General features: G+C 54.4%; 1 protein-coding gene across 7 annotated transcripts; it reads left to right on the top strand.

Moving 5' to 3' along the window:
* Positions 1-2,028: 2,028 nt before the first annotated feature.
* CDK16 (cyclin dependent kinase 16) lies at positions 2,029-13,180 on the top strand. Of its 7 annotated transcripts, XM_049643753.1 has the most exons (17): positions 2,029-2,490; positions 6,106-6,189; positions 7,371-7,578; positions 8,179-8,312; positions 8,414-8,539; positions 8,637-8,693; positions 8,785-8,899; positions 9,587-9,681; positions 9,777-9,839; positions 10,092-10,215; positions 10,413-10,533; positions 10,642-10,739; positions 10,823-10,928; positions 10,997-11,060; positions 11,229-11,319; positions 12,757-12,834; positions 12,920-13,180. In XM_049643753.1, the coding sequence occupies exons 2-17, from the start codon at positions 6,184-6,186 to the stop codon at positions 12,955-12,957; spliced, it is 1,524 nt and encodes a 507-aa protein (XP_049499710.1). In that variant the 5' UTR covers positions 2,029-2,490; positions 6,106-6,183; the 3' UTR covers positions 12,958-13,180. The 7 variants fall into 7 exon arrangements, with proteins under 7 accessions (XP_049499710.1, XP_049499712.1, XP_049499711.1 ...); XM_049643755.1 differs by lacking the exon at positions 6,106-6,189; XM_049643754.1 differs by lacking the exons at positions 2,029-2,490; positions 6,106-6,189 and adding an exon at positions 2,540-2,934.
* Positions 13,181-15,043: the final 1,863 nt, after the last annotated feature.

Genomic DNA, 15,043 nt, shown 5'->3' on the forward strand with positions numbered 1-15,043 from the left:
GGTCAAGCAAAGAGGTTTTCTCACCAGGGATACTTTTTCCATTATTGTTGCTCAAGAGTACATCAAACACCATACCTCCTGTCCACTGTTGCTATGTTACAACATCTGAGACTTAAACACAAATTTCCTCTGCCCCCTTTCTCCACTATCCCAGCTCTTTGTTTGCTATCTTCCCCATTATAGCTCCTGAGTCTGGACACTTCTGTCTCTTTCTTCACCACCCACCCCAGCTCCCAGATCCCTTGCTACCTTAATTCGCCCCTGCAACACTTCATCAAGAACCCATGAGTCTTGGTTGCATCCTCGTTTCCCCAAATGCTATTTTACTTTTGTCATGTTTGTCTACCTTTATAATACCACCAAGACAGAAGACCAGGGTTCAGTGGGCAGGGTTTGGGTCACTTCATCGAGTCCCCTGCACCCAGCAGGCACCATGTAGTGGTACATACATGGTTGTCTCTTGTCTCAGCCTAGAGCTTTGCCATCAAACATTTGCCACATTTGTTGAGTGCTTACTGTGTGCCAGGCACTATTGTAGGCATTGGAGACAGCAATGGATCAAAACGTCCCTGTCTTGGGGCACCTGGGTGGCTTAGTTAAGCGACCAACTCTTGGTATGGCTCAGGTCATGATCTCACGGTCTGTGAGTTCGAGCCCTACATCGGGCTCTGTGTTGACAGTGCGGAGCCTGCTTGGGATTCTTCTCTCTTAACTCTCTACCCCTCCCCTGCTCGCTCGCTCTCTCTGTCAAACTAAATAAAGTTTAAGAAACTAAAAGTTCCTGTCTTGAGGGGTGTGGGTATGTGCGTGGGGGGAGGGGTTCTGTTCTGCTCGGGTGAGACCCAGAATAGACCAACAAGTAGATTGTAAGAGGTTGACCCGTGCCATTAAAAAGGTCCGTACAGCCAGGTCTGGGGATCTAGAAAGATGGGGGTGCAGGTAGGCATTTGTAAATAGGGTAGTCAGGGAAGGCTTCATGAAGGTGACATTGAAGCAAGGACTTGGAAGGAATTAAGGGATGAAACGTGGATATCTAGAAGAATATTCCAGGCAAAGGAAACAAGTGCAAAGTCCCTGAGGCTGGATTATGCCTGTTTTATTCAGAAACAGAAGGAAAGAAATACGTCTGGAGTGGAGTGCGAGGAAGAAGGGTAGATGAGGATGAGGTCAGAGAAGTGAGGGACCTGATCCTATAGCCCGAGGTGCACTTTTGCTTCTGTCAAGTATTTCCACTCCCATCATGCTCTTGTAAATTCTCGCTAGTATGAAACTTACTGAAAACTCTAACCAATGTGACCAATGCTGCTATAAAAGGAAGCCCAGAAGAGGCGGGGAAGCTGGCTTTGGACTGGGGTGCAGTGTAAAGATATCCCAGAAAGGCCTGCCAAAAGCTGCCGCCATTTGAGCTGGGCCAGGTGATAGTGTAGGAGTTTTTCAGGCATAGAGGAATTGAGGGATTAGTTTTGTTGGCAGTGCTTGACACACAACAGATGCCCAATAAATAAAACAGAAAACCGCAGACCTGGGGAGAGCCACGGGAGGGGCTCTGGCAGGCAAGAGGTAGTTGAGAGGTGGCAAGAAAGAAAACCCAATCCAGGATGCATACGCAAATGCTCGCGTGAGGCGGCAAAGAGATCTTCTTCGACCCAAAGTCCCAAGCATGCGCAGTAATGCACCCTTCCCTCTAAAGGTCCGCCTTTCTTTTCTCAGCCTAGGCTCCACCTCCGTGAGTCTTGCTGAGGGAGATGGGAGGGGCTAGAGGCGGGACGAAGGCGAGTGAACATTCCTTTGACCAATCACCTTGCGGAATATTCGGCCTATAGTGAGAGAGGAACTCAGAACAAAAAGAAGTGCCCGCCCCCCTGCGGTGAGAACCAATGAACACCGGGCAGAGGCGTGGTAGGAGAACAGTGAAATCACGCCTCTTCAGCTCGGCCACGCCCTTCATTCTTGCTCAGCCTCACCCCAGGGGGCAAATCTGATTGGCTGTGCGACAACCTCAAAGGGCGGGGCCGCACACGTTCACACTGAGAATGAGCTAGCGGAGGGAGCGGGGAGGTGGGGGAGCACATCTGGGCGGGGCTAGACTGTGTCCTATCTAAGGTGGTAAAAGGCCAATGATTCTCCAGGCCGCCTCTCCTAGAAAAGTCATCTTCTCGCGAGCATTTAAAATTCCTGCCTGCTGAGGCACCTCAAGGGACTCAGACTGCCTCATCTGTCTTTTTCTTCCTTGCAAAAGTCCCGTTTGCTACCATGGGGATGTACCAAATGAGACCAAGCAGGGGGACCAAGTGGTGATCGGCACGCTGGTTACTGAATGCTGCCCACTTCGGCGCTAGCAAACTTCTAGCAAGATCGGAACTGAGTACTAAACAACCTCTGCACGTCCCCCTGGCGCCGTTCCAGGGCTGGCGCCACATTCCCCGGTGGGCGCGCAATGGCTGCGCCCCCTCCCGCTGCGGACGGGTCTTTTGGTACAGGCAGTCCGAGGTGAGTCCCCTCCTTCCCACTTCAGCCTTTGCTGCGCGTGCGTGCGCATGCGCGGAGCGCGGCGCGCGCGGCGGTTGGGCCATTGGGCGTTCGGCCCTGGGATCCGCCGCGTCTCCGCAAGCGGTCGGCTCTGAGCCGCGAGCCGCCGTGAGCTCTCGGATTCGAGCCGGCACCAGCGAGCCCGGGGGCATCGCCCGCAGCGGCCAAGCTCATGGCCGGCTGAGCGGGACGCCGCCTCCGCCTCAGCCACCGCCGCCGCCGCCGCCGCCTCCTCCTCCTCAGCCGGCGGCGGCCCGGGCCCAGCAGCCATGGCCGAAGACTACTGGGACGGGCGCCTGCGGCGAACAGGAGGAGAAGGAGGTCGCGCGGCCTCAGCCCGGGCCGCCGCCCCAGGCGCCGCCGCGCCGGCCCCGCGGCGCTGAGGTTGCTCGCGCGCCCCCGCCGGTGAGCGCGTTTCCGAGACAAGGGGTGGGGGCTGCCCTTTTCCTGCAGAACCAACTCAGACCCCGGGCGGTGCCTAGGGGTCTGGGCTGCACCGCTGGCATGTGCCCCCTCCCCCAGCGAATTTCCCAGAGTGCACCGGGGCGGGGGGTCATTCTGGGCCTCCCTGACCTTGGCCCCGCCCTGGGCCCGGTCTGGGAGCTGGGGATGGGTAGTCCTGTGGGTGCTAATTGGGAGCAGGGTGATCAAGGGACCAGAGAGTGTGGAAATGGGTGGTGAAAGGCTCGAGGTTTGCTAGTGGCCTGAGCTGTGGAGGGGTCGGAGCATGTGATAATAAGTCTTAACCGCTGTGTAGGGCTTGAAGCCCAACGTGTGCTAATGGGGTGTGTGTGTGTGTGTGTGTGTGTGTGTGTGTGTGTAGGACCCCAAGGGTGTGTGATAGGGGAGAGCATGCCAGAGGAATGCTGAGGTGTGCAAACGGGGTTATAGGTGTGGAGAGACCCCGTGTGTGTTAATGGGGGATAGGGTGGTAGAGATAGCAGGAGGTGTGCTCATAGGATCAGGGCTCTGAAGTCCTGTGTGTGGTAATGAGCGTCAGGGTGGTGGTAATTCTGTGTATTTGTCCATGAGGGACTGCGGTGTGTGAGGGTCCAGAGAGCGCTCGTGGAGGTCAGGGTAGTGGAAGAAGTCCAGTGTTGAGAACGTGCTAATGGGAATCGTAGCTGTAGAGGGTACATGCATGTAGTAATAAAGGTCTGGGTAGGATGAGGCCCAGTATATGCTAATGGGGACAGAGTGGTGGAAGACCCGAGTCCGTGCTACTGGGTATCAGAAGTTGTGGATATATGTGGGGTGGGAGGGCACGGTGGTGAGGGAAGTGCCTTAGCACTGTAAGAGGTCCAGTATATTAAGGATCAAGATGGTGTGAGATCAGTGTGTGTGGGTGTGTGTTTGTGTCCATGTCCGTGAGGACAGGGGATGTGAGACTACTGGATGCGCTCAGGGACAGGTATATGTGAAATTCTAGTGACCGTTAAAATGGGCTTAGAGCCTTGGAGGCGCTTAAACGTGTGCCACTGGGGGGAAGAGTCGGGGCAGTACGGGGTCCGGAAAATGCTGGTGAGCATCAGAACCTTGTGAAGACAGTGTGTGCTTGTGTCCACAGGGGACTGGGGTGTGTTGAGGGTCCGTGGGGTGCAATGAGGAGGATCAGGGAAGGTTGTGAAGGGATTCAAGTGTGAACCAACAGGCATTATAGCTGTGCGGGAGTTCAAGCAAAGAGAAATGAGTAGGGATATGTGACGGTCTAGGTGTGCTGAAGTGGATTAGAACCATGTAGGGCTGTGTCCTAATGAGGCTCCAGGCTGAATGAAGACCTGTGTGCACTAATGAGGGTCAGGCCATTATAGAGCAGTGTGTTTGTGTATCCCTGGAGAATGGGGCTGAGTGAGGGTTTAGGGTGTGCTAATGGGGACACACAGTGTGTGAGGCTCAGTGTGTGCTAATAGAGGTCAGGGTGAAGTGAACGTCCAGCTTGTGCTGATGGGAGGTGGTGGGCACAGGGTAGTGGGAGGACCAGAATGTGTGTTTAATGATGGTTCTAGCTGTGGAGGGGTCTGAGTGTGGGCAAAAACAGGTCAGGGATTGGCAAGTTTCACTTTGTGTTAATGAGATTCAGGGCAGTGTGAAAGTCCAGTGAGTGCTAATGTGGGTCAGCCACAGAGGGTCCCAAGTGCATGTTAATAGGGGTCAGAATCATGCACGGGGAACAGTGTGTTAATGGGGGTGAGTGCTTTGGAGAAGCTAACAGGCAGCTGGACCTGGGAGGTGCCCAAGAATGTGGCAGTAAGAGTTAACTTAGAGGGGTCCGAGCGTATGCTAAGAGTTTTGTGCTCTGTTGGGGCTTCGTATGCTGATGGGGGTTAGAAATGAGTGGGGAAATTGCAGGTGCTGATAGTTAAAATGCTGAGAGGCCTTCTTGAGGGTCCAGTGTGTGCTTATGGGGGTCTGAACCAGATGAGGATGGTGTGTTTCTGTGGGAGTTAGTAGAGTGTAATGATTGTGTCCTCAGTGGTCAGTGTGGTGTGCGCTGATGAGTGTCCTTGGGTGTGAGAGTATTCCGAGGATGGGTGTGTGACCTCGGAGGTCAGGAAGGACAAAATGCCCTTTTTTGAGTGGACTTGTGTGTCTAGTTTCTCACTCCATCCCTCACTCTTCTGGGATCTAAAAAGCTCAGAAAATGGAAGTAATAATCTTTAAAAGTTTTACTGTATATTAACGTTCAAGTGTCTCTGTTCACAAAGGTCTGCCCAGGGCACCCCTGATGGGAATATTGCATGATACACAGACTTTGTGTCCTGTCTTCCTCAAATCCTCAAAACAACTGAACTCTGGAACATGTCCAGCCCTTGGAGTTTCCAGTTAGAGGTCATGGACCCATGGCTCCTTGTGGCTCCCTCTTCATCTTCCGTCCAGTCCTGCTTACCCCTGCCCCTAGATCCCCCATTTCCTGCCACAACAGGCAAAGCAACTGGGTATTTGTACCATGGAGGCAAGACTGCCTTTGGGGGCTGGCCATGCTTCTTCTTCAGCTTCAGGTCCAGTGTTTGGCCTACTGGTTCAGGATTTTTGTTGTTATCTTGGGTTCTCTGAACGGACCTCATCCTCTTTACTGGGGTCTTTCTGCTACACTGGTTCCTCTTCCCCTCCTGGGGGTGGTGGTGAGGTCAGGCAGGTGGAAGTAGGGTATAGGGACCACTGGGGTAAGCACCTGATTTCAAGGTAACAGATGACCCACTTCTCTCCTCGAATCCAGCCCCAGCCTCATCCTCCCACCTCCTATCTAGCTCCACTTCCCTTGGGCCCAGGGCCATCTTAGGCCCTGCTGCGAGTCCAGATGGTTCCTAGGCCAGGTCTTTCCCCCACCTTGCTGGCCTAGAGCCCAGGAGGAAGCAGAAGAAGGCCAGCTTAAGCGTTTTGGTGGCCCTGTTCCCTCCAGCAGCCCCATCTAGGTCATCTTGCTGATGCCAGCGTCCCTGGGCCACCTTTTCTGGAGTTATTCACAAATAGCAGAGACTTACCCTGCCCATCCTGGTAGAGATTGGTCTTAGGCCCTCAGCCCCCCATTCATTAATATCTGCCATAAGCACTTTTTGAGCATCTACTCTGTGTCAGTCACTGTTCCAGGTCCTCAGGATCTAGCCGTGACCTAAACAGACAGAAATCTACCCTGGCGGAGCTGATCTTCTAGTTATGGCGGTGAGGAGACAGACAGTTAAGAATAAAGAAACCAATAAGTAGATGGTGTCATTTCTGAGGAGGTGATAGTGCTGGGGGGATGATTTGACAAAGTGAGGGAGCTCGGTATGGTTGAGATTTTAAATAGGGTTGTTTGTGGAGGGTTATCCATGAAAAAGGTGATATTGGAGCAATGGTCTGAAGAGGGTGAGGGAATGACCTATTTTGAAGGGTTTTCCAGGTACCAGGAACAACAGCCTGTGCAATGGCCCTGAGGTGGGACTGCTGGGTGTGGTTGCAGAACAGCAAATAGCAATGATTGAAGGGGAGATGAGGCCAGAGAGATAATAGGGATGAGTAGGGTAAGACTTTATGGGCCACCCTTGAGGACTGGGACATTTATTCAGGGTGGTAAGGGAGATGAGCACTCTCAACTAGAGGAGAAATGAGACCTGGCTTGTAAAAATGTGGGTGGGACCCATAGGGTCCCAACCTGATCGAACCTTGCGAGCAGTCCTCAGGACAGCTGGTGTGCATTGAGCCCCCCCCCCCACACACAACCCTAGCCAGTGGTTGGGTCTGGGTAGGACTCCCTTCTCCTGCACCCCTCACTTGGGGAGACCAGTGGGGTGGTCCACCAATCACCATGACGATGGTTGCTGGGCACGCCGTGAAGGTCCTTGTGGCTGTGGGGAGCATTCTGCCTAGGCAGTTGGGGGTAATGTGGGGCTGGTGCCGGCGGAATATGCCATTCTACGGGCATGCCCGGGGCCGTATCAGTGGCCCCGCGGTCCTGGGCGAGCCCCGAGCCCCATCTACAGATGGGTACATCTCTGCCGCCGCACCTGAAAGTGCCTGCTGTGGAGGCCTCTGCTCCCACAGTGAGGCTGCCCCCATACGGGCCAGCACTTCACCAGTTGGTCCCTTACCCTCAGCCAGCCACCCAGGCCTCAATACCCAGGTGTGCTACTTAGGAAGAGGGTACCCAGGGGCTGGCTGTAGGTGGGCAAGCACTGACAAAGGTCCGTATCTATGCCAGGTTTACAGGAATCCTGAGTGGTTCCAGGGCTCCACAGTGGTTGGGTGGATACTGACACAAGTTCATGTCAGTATACCTCAGTAAACCTTGGGTTTTAGGGGGCCTGTGGTGGTCAGGCCAAGTGCTAATGTGGGATCCATTGCCATCTATACCCCCTGCTCAGGTCGCCATGGATCGGATGAAGAAGATCAAGCGGCAGCTGTCGATGACACTCCGAGGGGGCCGAGGTGTGGACAAGACCAATGGTGCCCCTGAACAGATAGGCCTGGATGAGAGTGGGGGTGGTGGCGGCAATGACCTCGGAGAGGTACCCACTCGTGCCGCTCCTGGGGAACCTCGCTCTGGACGGGGCCCTCTCAGTTCTGCACCAGGTGGGTCCACTGACCACTTCTGCCCCCAGACTGGTCCCCGGTGCCACCTCCCAGCCGAGTTCCCCTTAGATTTGTGTTATTTCCATTTTCCTTTCTCCCGTTTTCTCCCCCTTCCCTGCTGTCCTCTCCGCACACACTCTCTCTATCTGTGCCCCTTTCCTTGGCTTTGTGCCCAGGCCTCGGGGAGGAAGAGTGCCCTGCCTGCTGCAGCTGCCCCCAACCTTCCCTTTGCCCTTCTCCTGCGCTCTGCCATGGCCCCCCCTCAGGCCTACTGGTGCCTGCCTACCCTGGGCCTGCCTTCTCAGGGCCTTTGGCTACTGTGCCGCTGCCGGCCTCCTGGTCCTGGGCCAGCCCCAGTCTCAGCTCACCCCTGAAACAGGGTGCTCCACTGGGTGACTATTGCCCCCCCCATCCCCCGTTCAACCTGTCCTGACCTGTCTGAACCTCCTTGGGCCTTGCCACCCTCTCCCTGAGGGACTCTAGGCTGCTCTGGGGGTTTGTGTGTACGTGTGTGATCAGGGGATTGTGTTACGTTGAGGAGGGGGTGTCCTGGGGCTTCAGCCCTCAACTGGTCTGCCCTCCCCCTGTCCTCACTACCAGAAATTGTACACGAGGACTTGAAGATGGGGTCTGATGGGGAAAGTGACCAGGCTTCAGCCACGTCCTCCGATGAGGTGCAGTCGCCAGTGAGGGTGCGCATGCGCAACCATCCCCCACGCAAGATCTCCACTGAGGTGCTTAACTCCCTGTCTGGCTGGTGGTGGGGCTAGAAAAGAGGGTTAAATGTGGGGAGGTGGAGCTCATAGTCCCGTTTCTCACCCATCTTGCCTGTTAGGACATCAACAAGCGCCTATCACTACCAGCCGACATCCGGCTGCCTGAGGGCTACCTTGAGAAGCTGACCCTCAATAGCCCCATCTTCGACAAGCCCCTCAGCCGCCGCCTCCGCCGTGTCAGCCTGGTGAGTGTCTTCTGTGCCTGTCCTCTCCTCCTTTCACTGCCCACCCGCCTCTGTCCCCTCCTATGAGCCTTCTTCAACCTGCCCCTTTACCCCACAGTCTGAGATTGGCTTTGGGAAACTGGAGACCTACATCAAGCTAGACAAGCTGGGAGAGGTGAGAGACCATCGTCAGGCACATGGTGGGGATGGGGGTCAGTGAGAACTTCCTGCAGCTTCCTCTCCTGTCACTCGTCCTCACACACCAGGGTACCTATGCCACCGTCTACAAAGGCAAAAGCAAGCTCACGGACAACCTTGTGGCACTCAAGGAGATCAGACTGGAACACGAAGAAGGGGCACCCTGCACCGCCATCCGGGAAGGTACAGACACACAGGAAGGCTGTCCCAGGCTTCCCAGGCTCACCTCTTGACACATACACACACGCTCTGTAGTAGGAACAGGGACTGGGGGTTGGGGCATTCCCTCCTGACACTCTGGGCTTCACGCGAAAGTGCCCATCATGCACATATCTAGATGATAATCAAGGTAACCAGGAATCTGTTCCCGTTTGGAGAAAAGACCAAGAATTAGACAGCAGGGTGTTCGCTTTGGGTCTGAGAGCACCCGAGAAAGTGCTCACTGGTTTACTTGACAACAATTTCTAATCAGAATATCATGCGGGATGAATGTGAATTGTGTAGAAGTTATGTGTGCAAAGTGAATTTCGCACCAAGTTGCAGGCCTCTGTACTGAGGGTTGACGCAAAACCCCTTTCCGGAAAGCAAAAACAGGTTGTGAAGATCTAGTGTCCTGTAAGCCTGGGGTGGCAATCCCAGGTCCTTGCTCCATACTCTTCTCTGAGCCTTAGTGTCCACATCCGGAACATGGAGCCACCCCTTCCTGGCATTGGGTGGGATAGAGCCAGTGGCTATGAGCCACCACCTCAGGCTGCACAGGGAAAGAAGGAAATCCTGGGCTTGTACCTGTCTGGTCCTCCTCGCCTCTACCCTGAGGGTGGGTGGGGCCCTGACTCTTCCCCCATCCCCTCCTCCCCATGCTCCCTGCAGTGTCCCTGCTCAAGGACCTCAAACATGCCAACATCGTCACGCTACATGACATTATCCACACGGAGAAGTCCCTCACCCTTGTCTTTGAGTACCTGGTAAGGTTGGGGGGCAGTGGGGGTGGGGAGTGGGGAGAGGGCCAGGAGCCACGGGATGTGGCCCTCTTTCCTCCCATCTCCTCTTCTGTCCTCAGGACAAGGACCTGAAGCAGTACCTGGATGACTGTGGGAATGTCATCAACATGCACAACGTGAAAGTGGGTGTGGGGCAGGAAGCAGGGGCACAAGGGGGCCCCCACTCACCCACTCCACCCCACAAATCTCCCTGAAACAGACTTTTCCCGTTTGGCTTTTTTGCTGGGAGCCCTTGGAGGGCATTGGGACCTTGTTCTCTTTTGTGAGATAAAGCTCTGGGCTCAGTGTCTGTGTTTGGGAGGGGCAACAGTGTCTGCTGGGGGTCAGGCTGCTGGATGCTCTCTGACCTCTGCCTGCCCTTCCTGGGTCCCCAGCTGTTCCTGTTCCAGCTGCTTCGTGGCCTGGCCTACTGCCACCGGCAGAAGGTGCTACACCGAGACCTCAAGCCCCAAAACCTGCTCATCAACGAGAGAGGAGAGCTCAAGCTGGCCGACTTTGGTACCCTGGCCTCCCCCTTCTTCCCAGTGATCGCCCCGCCTTACCCTCTCAGACTCCCCCTTCCTCATGACCGCCTTATCTCAGTCCCCTTCAGCTTCTACAGGCTTTGCTTAGGACACCCTCAGTCCCAGCTGTGCTCTCCCCGAGGCTGCCCGGGACCTCCTCAATTCCAGCTGCCCCTTCTCTCAACCTACCAGGCCTGGCCCGGGCCAAGTCAATTCCAACGAAGACCTACTCCAATGAGGTGGTGACACTGTGGTACCGGCCCCCCGACATCCTGCTTGGGTCCACGGACTACTCTACCCAGATTGACATGTGGTGAGGACAGGTGGAAGTGTGGCAGGAGCCATGTGGTGAAGCGGGTGGCTTGGTCACAATGGCCAACCAGCCAACTGCCTCTCTATTCACTGTGCCCTCCCTGCCTAGGGGTGTGGGCTGCATCTTCTATGAGATGGCCACAGGCCGGCCCCTCTTCCCAGGCTCCACGGTGGAGGAACAGCTGCATTTCATCTTCCGTATCTTAGGTGAGGAGGAACGAGCCCTAGGAACTGTGGGGACATTTAGGGATGCCCTGTGGATGCTTAGGGTAATTCTCCTTCCCTGCCAGGAACCCCAACTGAGGAGACGTGGCCAGGCATTCTGTCCAACGAAGAATTTAAGACATACAACTACCCCAAGTATCGAGCCGAGGCCCTTTTGAGCCATGCACCCCGGTGAGGCTGGTGGGTGGGAGGGTAGGTGGGTGTTAGGGGCCGGAGTGCCCAAACTCAACTTAAAGCAGATCCTCTTGTCCTTGCGGTAGACTTGACAGCGACGGGGCTGACCTCCTCACTAAGCTGCTGCAGGTGAGACCACCCTCCCGGACCAGCCTTGGAGGCTAGGGGATTCTAGGTATAGGGGGACAGGGAGCTCCCGGGGTACGGTCTGGGATGGGGCAAAAGAGAGGTCTACTTGTTGAAGGGGTCAATACACCCCCCCCCACCCCCCCGACCCCTGCCTGTCCTCCCACTCAGTTTGAAGGTCGCAATCGGATCTCCGCAGAGGATGCCATGAAACATCCATTCTTCCTCAGTCTGGGGGAGCGGATCCACAAACTTCCTGACAGTGAGTGCAGCTGGCGGGACCTGTGGGGAACAGGATGCTGGGTGGGCTGTGCGGGGCACACCCTTGTTCACACATATGACATGTTATGTGTATTACAAGTTATTTAGTTTTCAGTTCCTTTTTACCTTTCACGGGAATTTTCTAACATACGTGAAAATAGACGTAACATCATTTTCCTCTTTTTTTTTTTTTTTAAAGCAAACGTTTCCTTGTAAAATATATACCGAGAAATGCACAGGTCATGAGTGTACGGCATAGTGAATTTTTAGAAACTAACCACACCCATGTAACTGGCATACAGGTCAAGAAATAGGATGAGAGAAGCTCCCCCGAAGTGCCCTCTTATTTCCTTTAGTTATTCCCAGCCCCTTGCCAAGGGTTACTACTAGTTTGACTTCTCACAGCATAGGTAAGTCTTCCCCATCCTTGTACTGTACAGAAACAGAATCACACGTGGTGTTCTCCTTTTATACCTGATTAAAAAACTTTTTCATATGGACACTTTAAAATTATATATGTTTAGGGGTGCCTGGCTGGCTCAGTCGGTGGAGTATGGGACTCTTGATCTTGGCGTTGTGAGTTTGAGTCCCACATTGGGTGTAGAGGTTACTTTAAAAAATAAATACATAGGGGCACCTCAGTGGCCCAGGGATTGTCTCCCTCCTTCTCTCTCTGTCCCTTCCTCCACTTGGTCGTGCGCGCTGTCAATAATGAGTAATTATTAAATAAATAAAATTAGATCCAATAACAAGTCCCTAAGCACTCTAGCAGGTCATCAACTCGTGGCCAATCTGGTTTTGTTTTGTTTTTTAATGCTTCTTTATTTTTGAGAGAGAGCGTGCAAGCAGGGCAGGGGCACAGAGAGGGGGACAGAGGATCCAAAGTGGGCTCTGTGCTGACAGCAGCGAGCCTGATGGGGGGCTCGAACTCACGAACCGTGCAATCATGACCTGAACCAAAGTCGGACGCTCGACTGAGTGAGTCACCTGGGCCAATCTGGTTTTATCTGTATTCCCTCTGATTATTTTGAATCAAATCCTGGATATATCATTCACCTATAAATTTCAGCATGTATCTTTAAGAGGTTTTTTAATAACTATCATTATCCTACCTTCAAAATGTTGGCCCACTGCCTGAATCTCCCCACTGGATTAATCTAAATCAAATCCCAAACACCATCCATCACCTAGACTCAACAGATGGTAATTGCAATACCATTATCACACTTGACAGAATTACTGACTTCTTCGTGTAATAGCCCATATTCCATTTTCTCTAGTTGTAGCTGGTTTGTGTATAAGGATTATATGACAGATGAGAAAGTCAAACTTCTCAAAGACAAGACAGCTTTTTGTAATTCCCCCAATGGGGCCATGTGGGAGGTGGTCCTTGGCTGGCCCCATGGGTCATTTCCCACTGTCTGTCCTCCACCCACAGCTACTTCCATATTTGCACTAAAGGAGATCCAGCTACAAAAGGAGGCCGGCCTTCGGTCTTCGTCAATGCCTGACTCAGGTAGGTGTGGCCCTTGCCCTCTTCCCCACCCTGGCCACCTACCTGCTTACCCACCAACAGCCATCCGCTCTGCTTTCCCCTGCAGGCAGGCCAGCTTTCCGCGTGGTGGACACCGAGTTCTAAGCCAGAGACCGAGGCCCCAGCAGGCAGCAGCTGGAGGGATGCCACTCCCCCTCACAGGGCAGCCCCCAACTGTATCCTCCTTGCTTGCTGCCTGCCTACCTGCCTGACTCATGCTCGCCTGCCCACATGTCCCCTGCTGCCTGTCCAAACACCCGACCATTGGCCTGTCAACCCACCCATTGGCCTGTCTGCTGGGTGCTAACAAAGCTCTCATCGCTCCTTCGCCTGGTTTGTCTGTCTGTCTGTATGTCTGTCTCTCTCTGTCTTGGTAGTTGCCGGCGGACAGCATGGCCGTGTCAGCCTCCCACACTGAGGCCAGGCCTATCCCCCTTCCCATCATCCCCTCCCCCAGGACCACTACCCCATGGCCAGCCAGGGGTCCGGAGCTAGCCCAGGCTGGGGATCTCGACTCAGACAAGACGTGACAATGCCTTGGGTCTGAGGCTTCCCCTGCCTGCTTTCCTGCCTGCCCCACCTGCCTCATGTTGTGTGGGCCTTTTTTTGTTTGTTTCATTCATTGTTGTTTTTTAATTATTTTAAATGAGGTTTTCATTTTTTAAATGCAATATCTCTGTATACAGAATGGCTGGGCCCCACCCCCTGCGTGTGGCCCTCCCACAGTATTTTGTGCAATGAAGCCCCGCTCCCAGCCTTTCCAAGGCAGGGACACAGCCCCTATTTGGAACCCTGACCATCACCAGACCCTGGGGTCGGCTAAGGGAAAGCATGCCTCGACCATTCGCCTTCCTACCCCCCGCCTGCCATCCTCAGCTGCAGGGGGACCTGGGGACTACTGGAGACTCTCTGGGAGGTGGACGAGGTGGGGGGGCCCCCACTCTTTCCTCCTACAGTCCCATAGCTGGGGCCTCCTTCCTTCTCAGGGTCTCCCTAGCCCAACCCTCCTGCCCCCATCCCACTCGGTGCTGTTGAGTAGGGGCCCTGCCAGGAACTGACCAACTCTTCAAGGAGCCATAGTGTATATATGTGCACAAGCAGGGGCAGAGGGGCGCATGGGGGTCTGTGCCCAAGTGTTAGCCCCTAACCCCTGGGGAGGGTGAGGCAGGGCAGGGGCAGTCTCTGGGGTCAGTCTCAGATGGGTGGTTACCTCCCTGTCCTCCACTCTAAACCCTGGGGCCCTCAAATGGGGTGGGAGGGCTGGGGTGGGGGCCCTCCTAGTGGGGTTTGGAGGGTTGGGTTCCTGAATGCACCATAATCGCTGTATGAAATATTAAAAAGTCTAAAGTGAAAAACCTGATTGCAAGTCCCTGCAAGGGTGGGGGTGGGCTCAGTCCAAGGTGAGTCCTGGGACTTTGGAGAATTCATACCTCGCCAGGGACATGTCACGACTATGGAAGGCATTGGAGGGGCTGCACATGCAATAGTAGAACGTCAAGTTGAAACAGGGCAGGCTGAATAGAGGATGAACTAAGAAGCAGAGGGAAGAGTGAGATGTACCCAAGAATATGAGGAAGCCAGATAGATGGGAGACAGGTGTATGTAGAGAGGCTGTTTGTTTGAAAGACTTGCAAGGCCCCATACAACCAGGAGGTGGGGAGGTGAGGCAGGCCCAGTATGACCACCATGCGTCAGACCTGGACACCATGAGGCAGGCCAGTTGGAGAGGGAATATGAGAGGAGGGTAGATTTTGGATTGCTGAGTAGGTAGGGGGATCTTCATACATGGGTCAAAGTCAGGATTGGGGCCATCGGTGGATGGATGGAGCTGGAAGTTTGGATTGTTGGTGTCCAGGAAGTAACAAACCATGGGCATGGGTGAGAGAACCCGAGAAGGATGCAATGGCTTGTGAGAGACCAGAGGTCAAATGGCACCGTGGGACTTGGCCTCAAGTGTGAGGATAGTTGCGGCTTTGATTTTCTCCATCCTTGGAGCTCCAGCCTCTGTCCCAACCTCTGGGCACAGCCAAGGATAGACTGCAAGCAGAAGAGAGGAGCATGGGCAGGGCCAGGCAAATACTGCAGAGAATAAGCCTAACTGAGGCTGGTTACTGAAGTTCAGCAGTGGTGGCCCACGGATCATTCCACTGTGTCCCTGTAAGCACTTTGGTGAGCTCTCCGCTTGCAGCCT

This window comes from Panthera uncia, chromosome X, assembly GCF_023721935.1.
Source record: "Panthera uncia isolate 11264 chromosome X, Puncia_PCG_1.0, whole genome shotgun sequence".
NCBI classification, from domain to species: domain Eukaryota; kingdom Metazoa; phylum Chordata; class Mammalia; order Carnivora; family Felidae; genus Panthera; species Panthera uncia.

Coding starts and splice junctions, on each gene's coding strand:
- CDK16 (XM_049643750.1), top strand. CDS start 6,890: ATGTGGGGCTGGTGCCGGCGGAATATGCCATTCTACGGGCATGCCCGG. Junction 7,130..7,370: donor ACCCAGGCCTCAATACCCAG/GTGTGCTACTTA, acceptor CCCCCTGCTCAG/GTCGCCATGGATCGGATGAA. Junction 10,929..10,996: donor CTTTTGAGCCATGCACCCCG/GTGAGGCTGGTG, acceptor AACTTAAAGCAG/ATCCTCTTGTCCTTGCGGTA.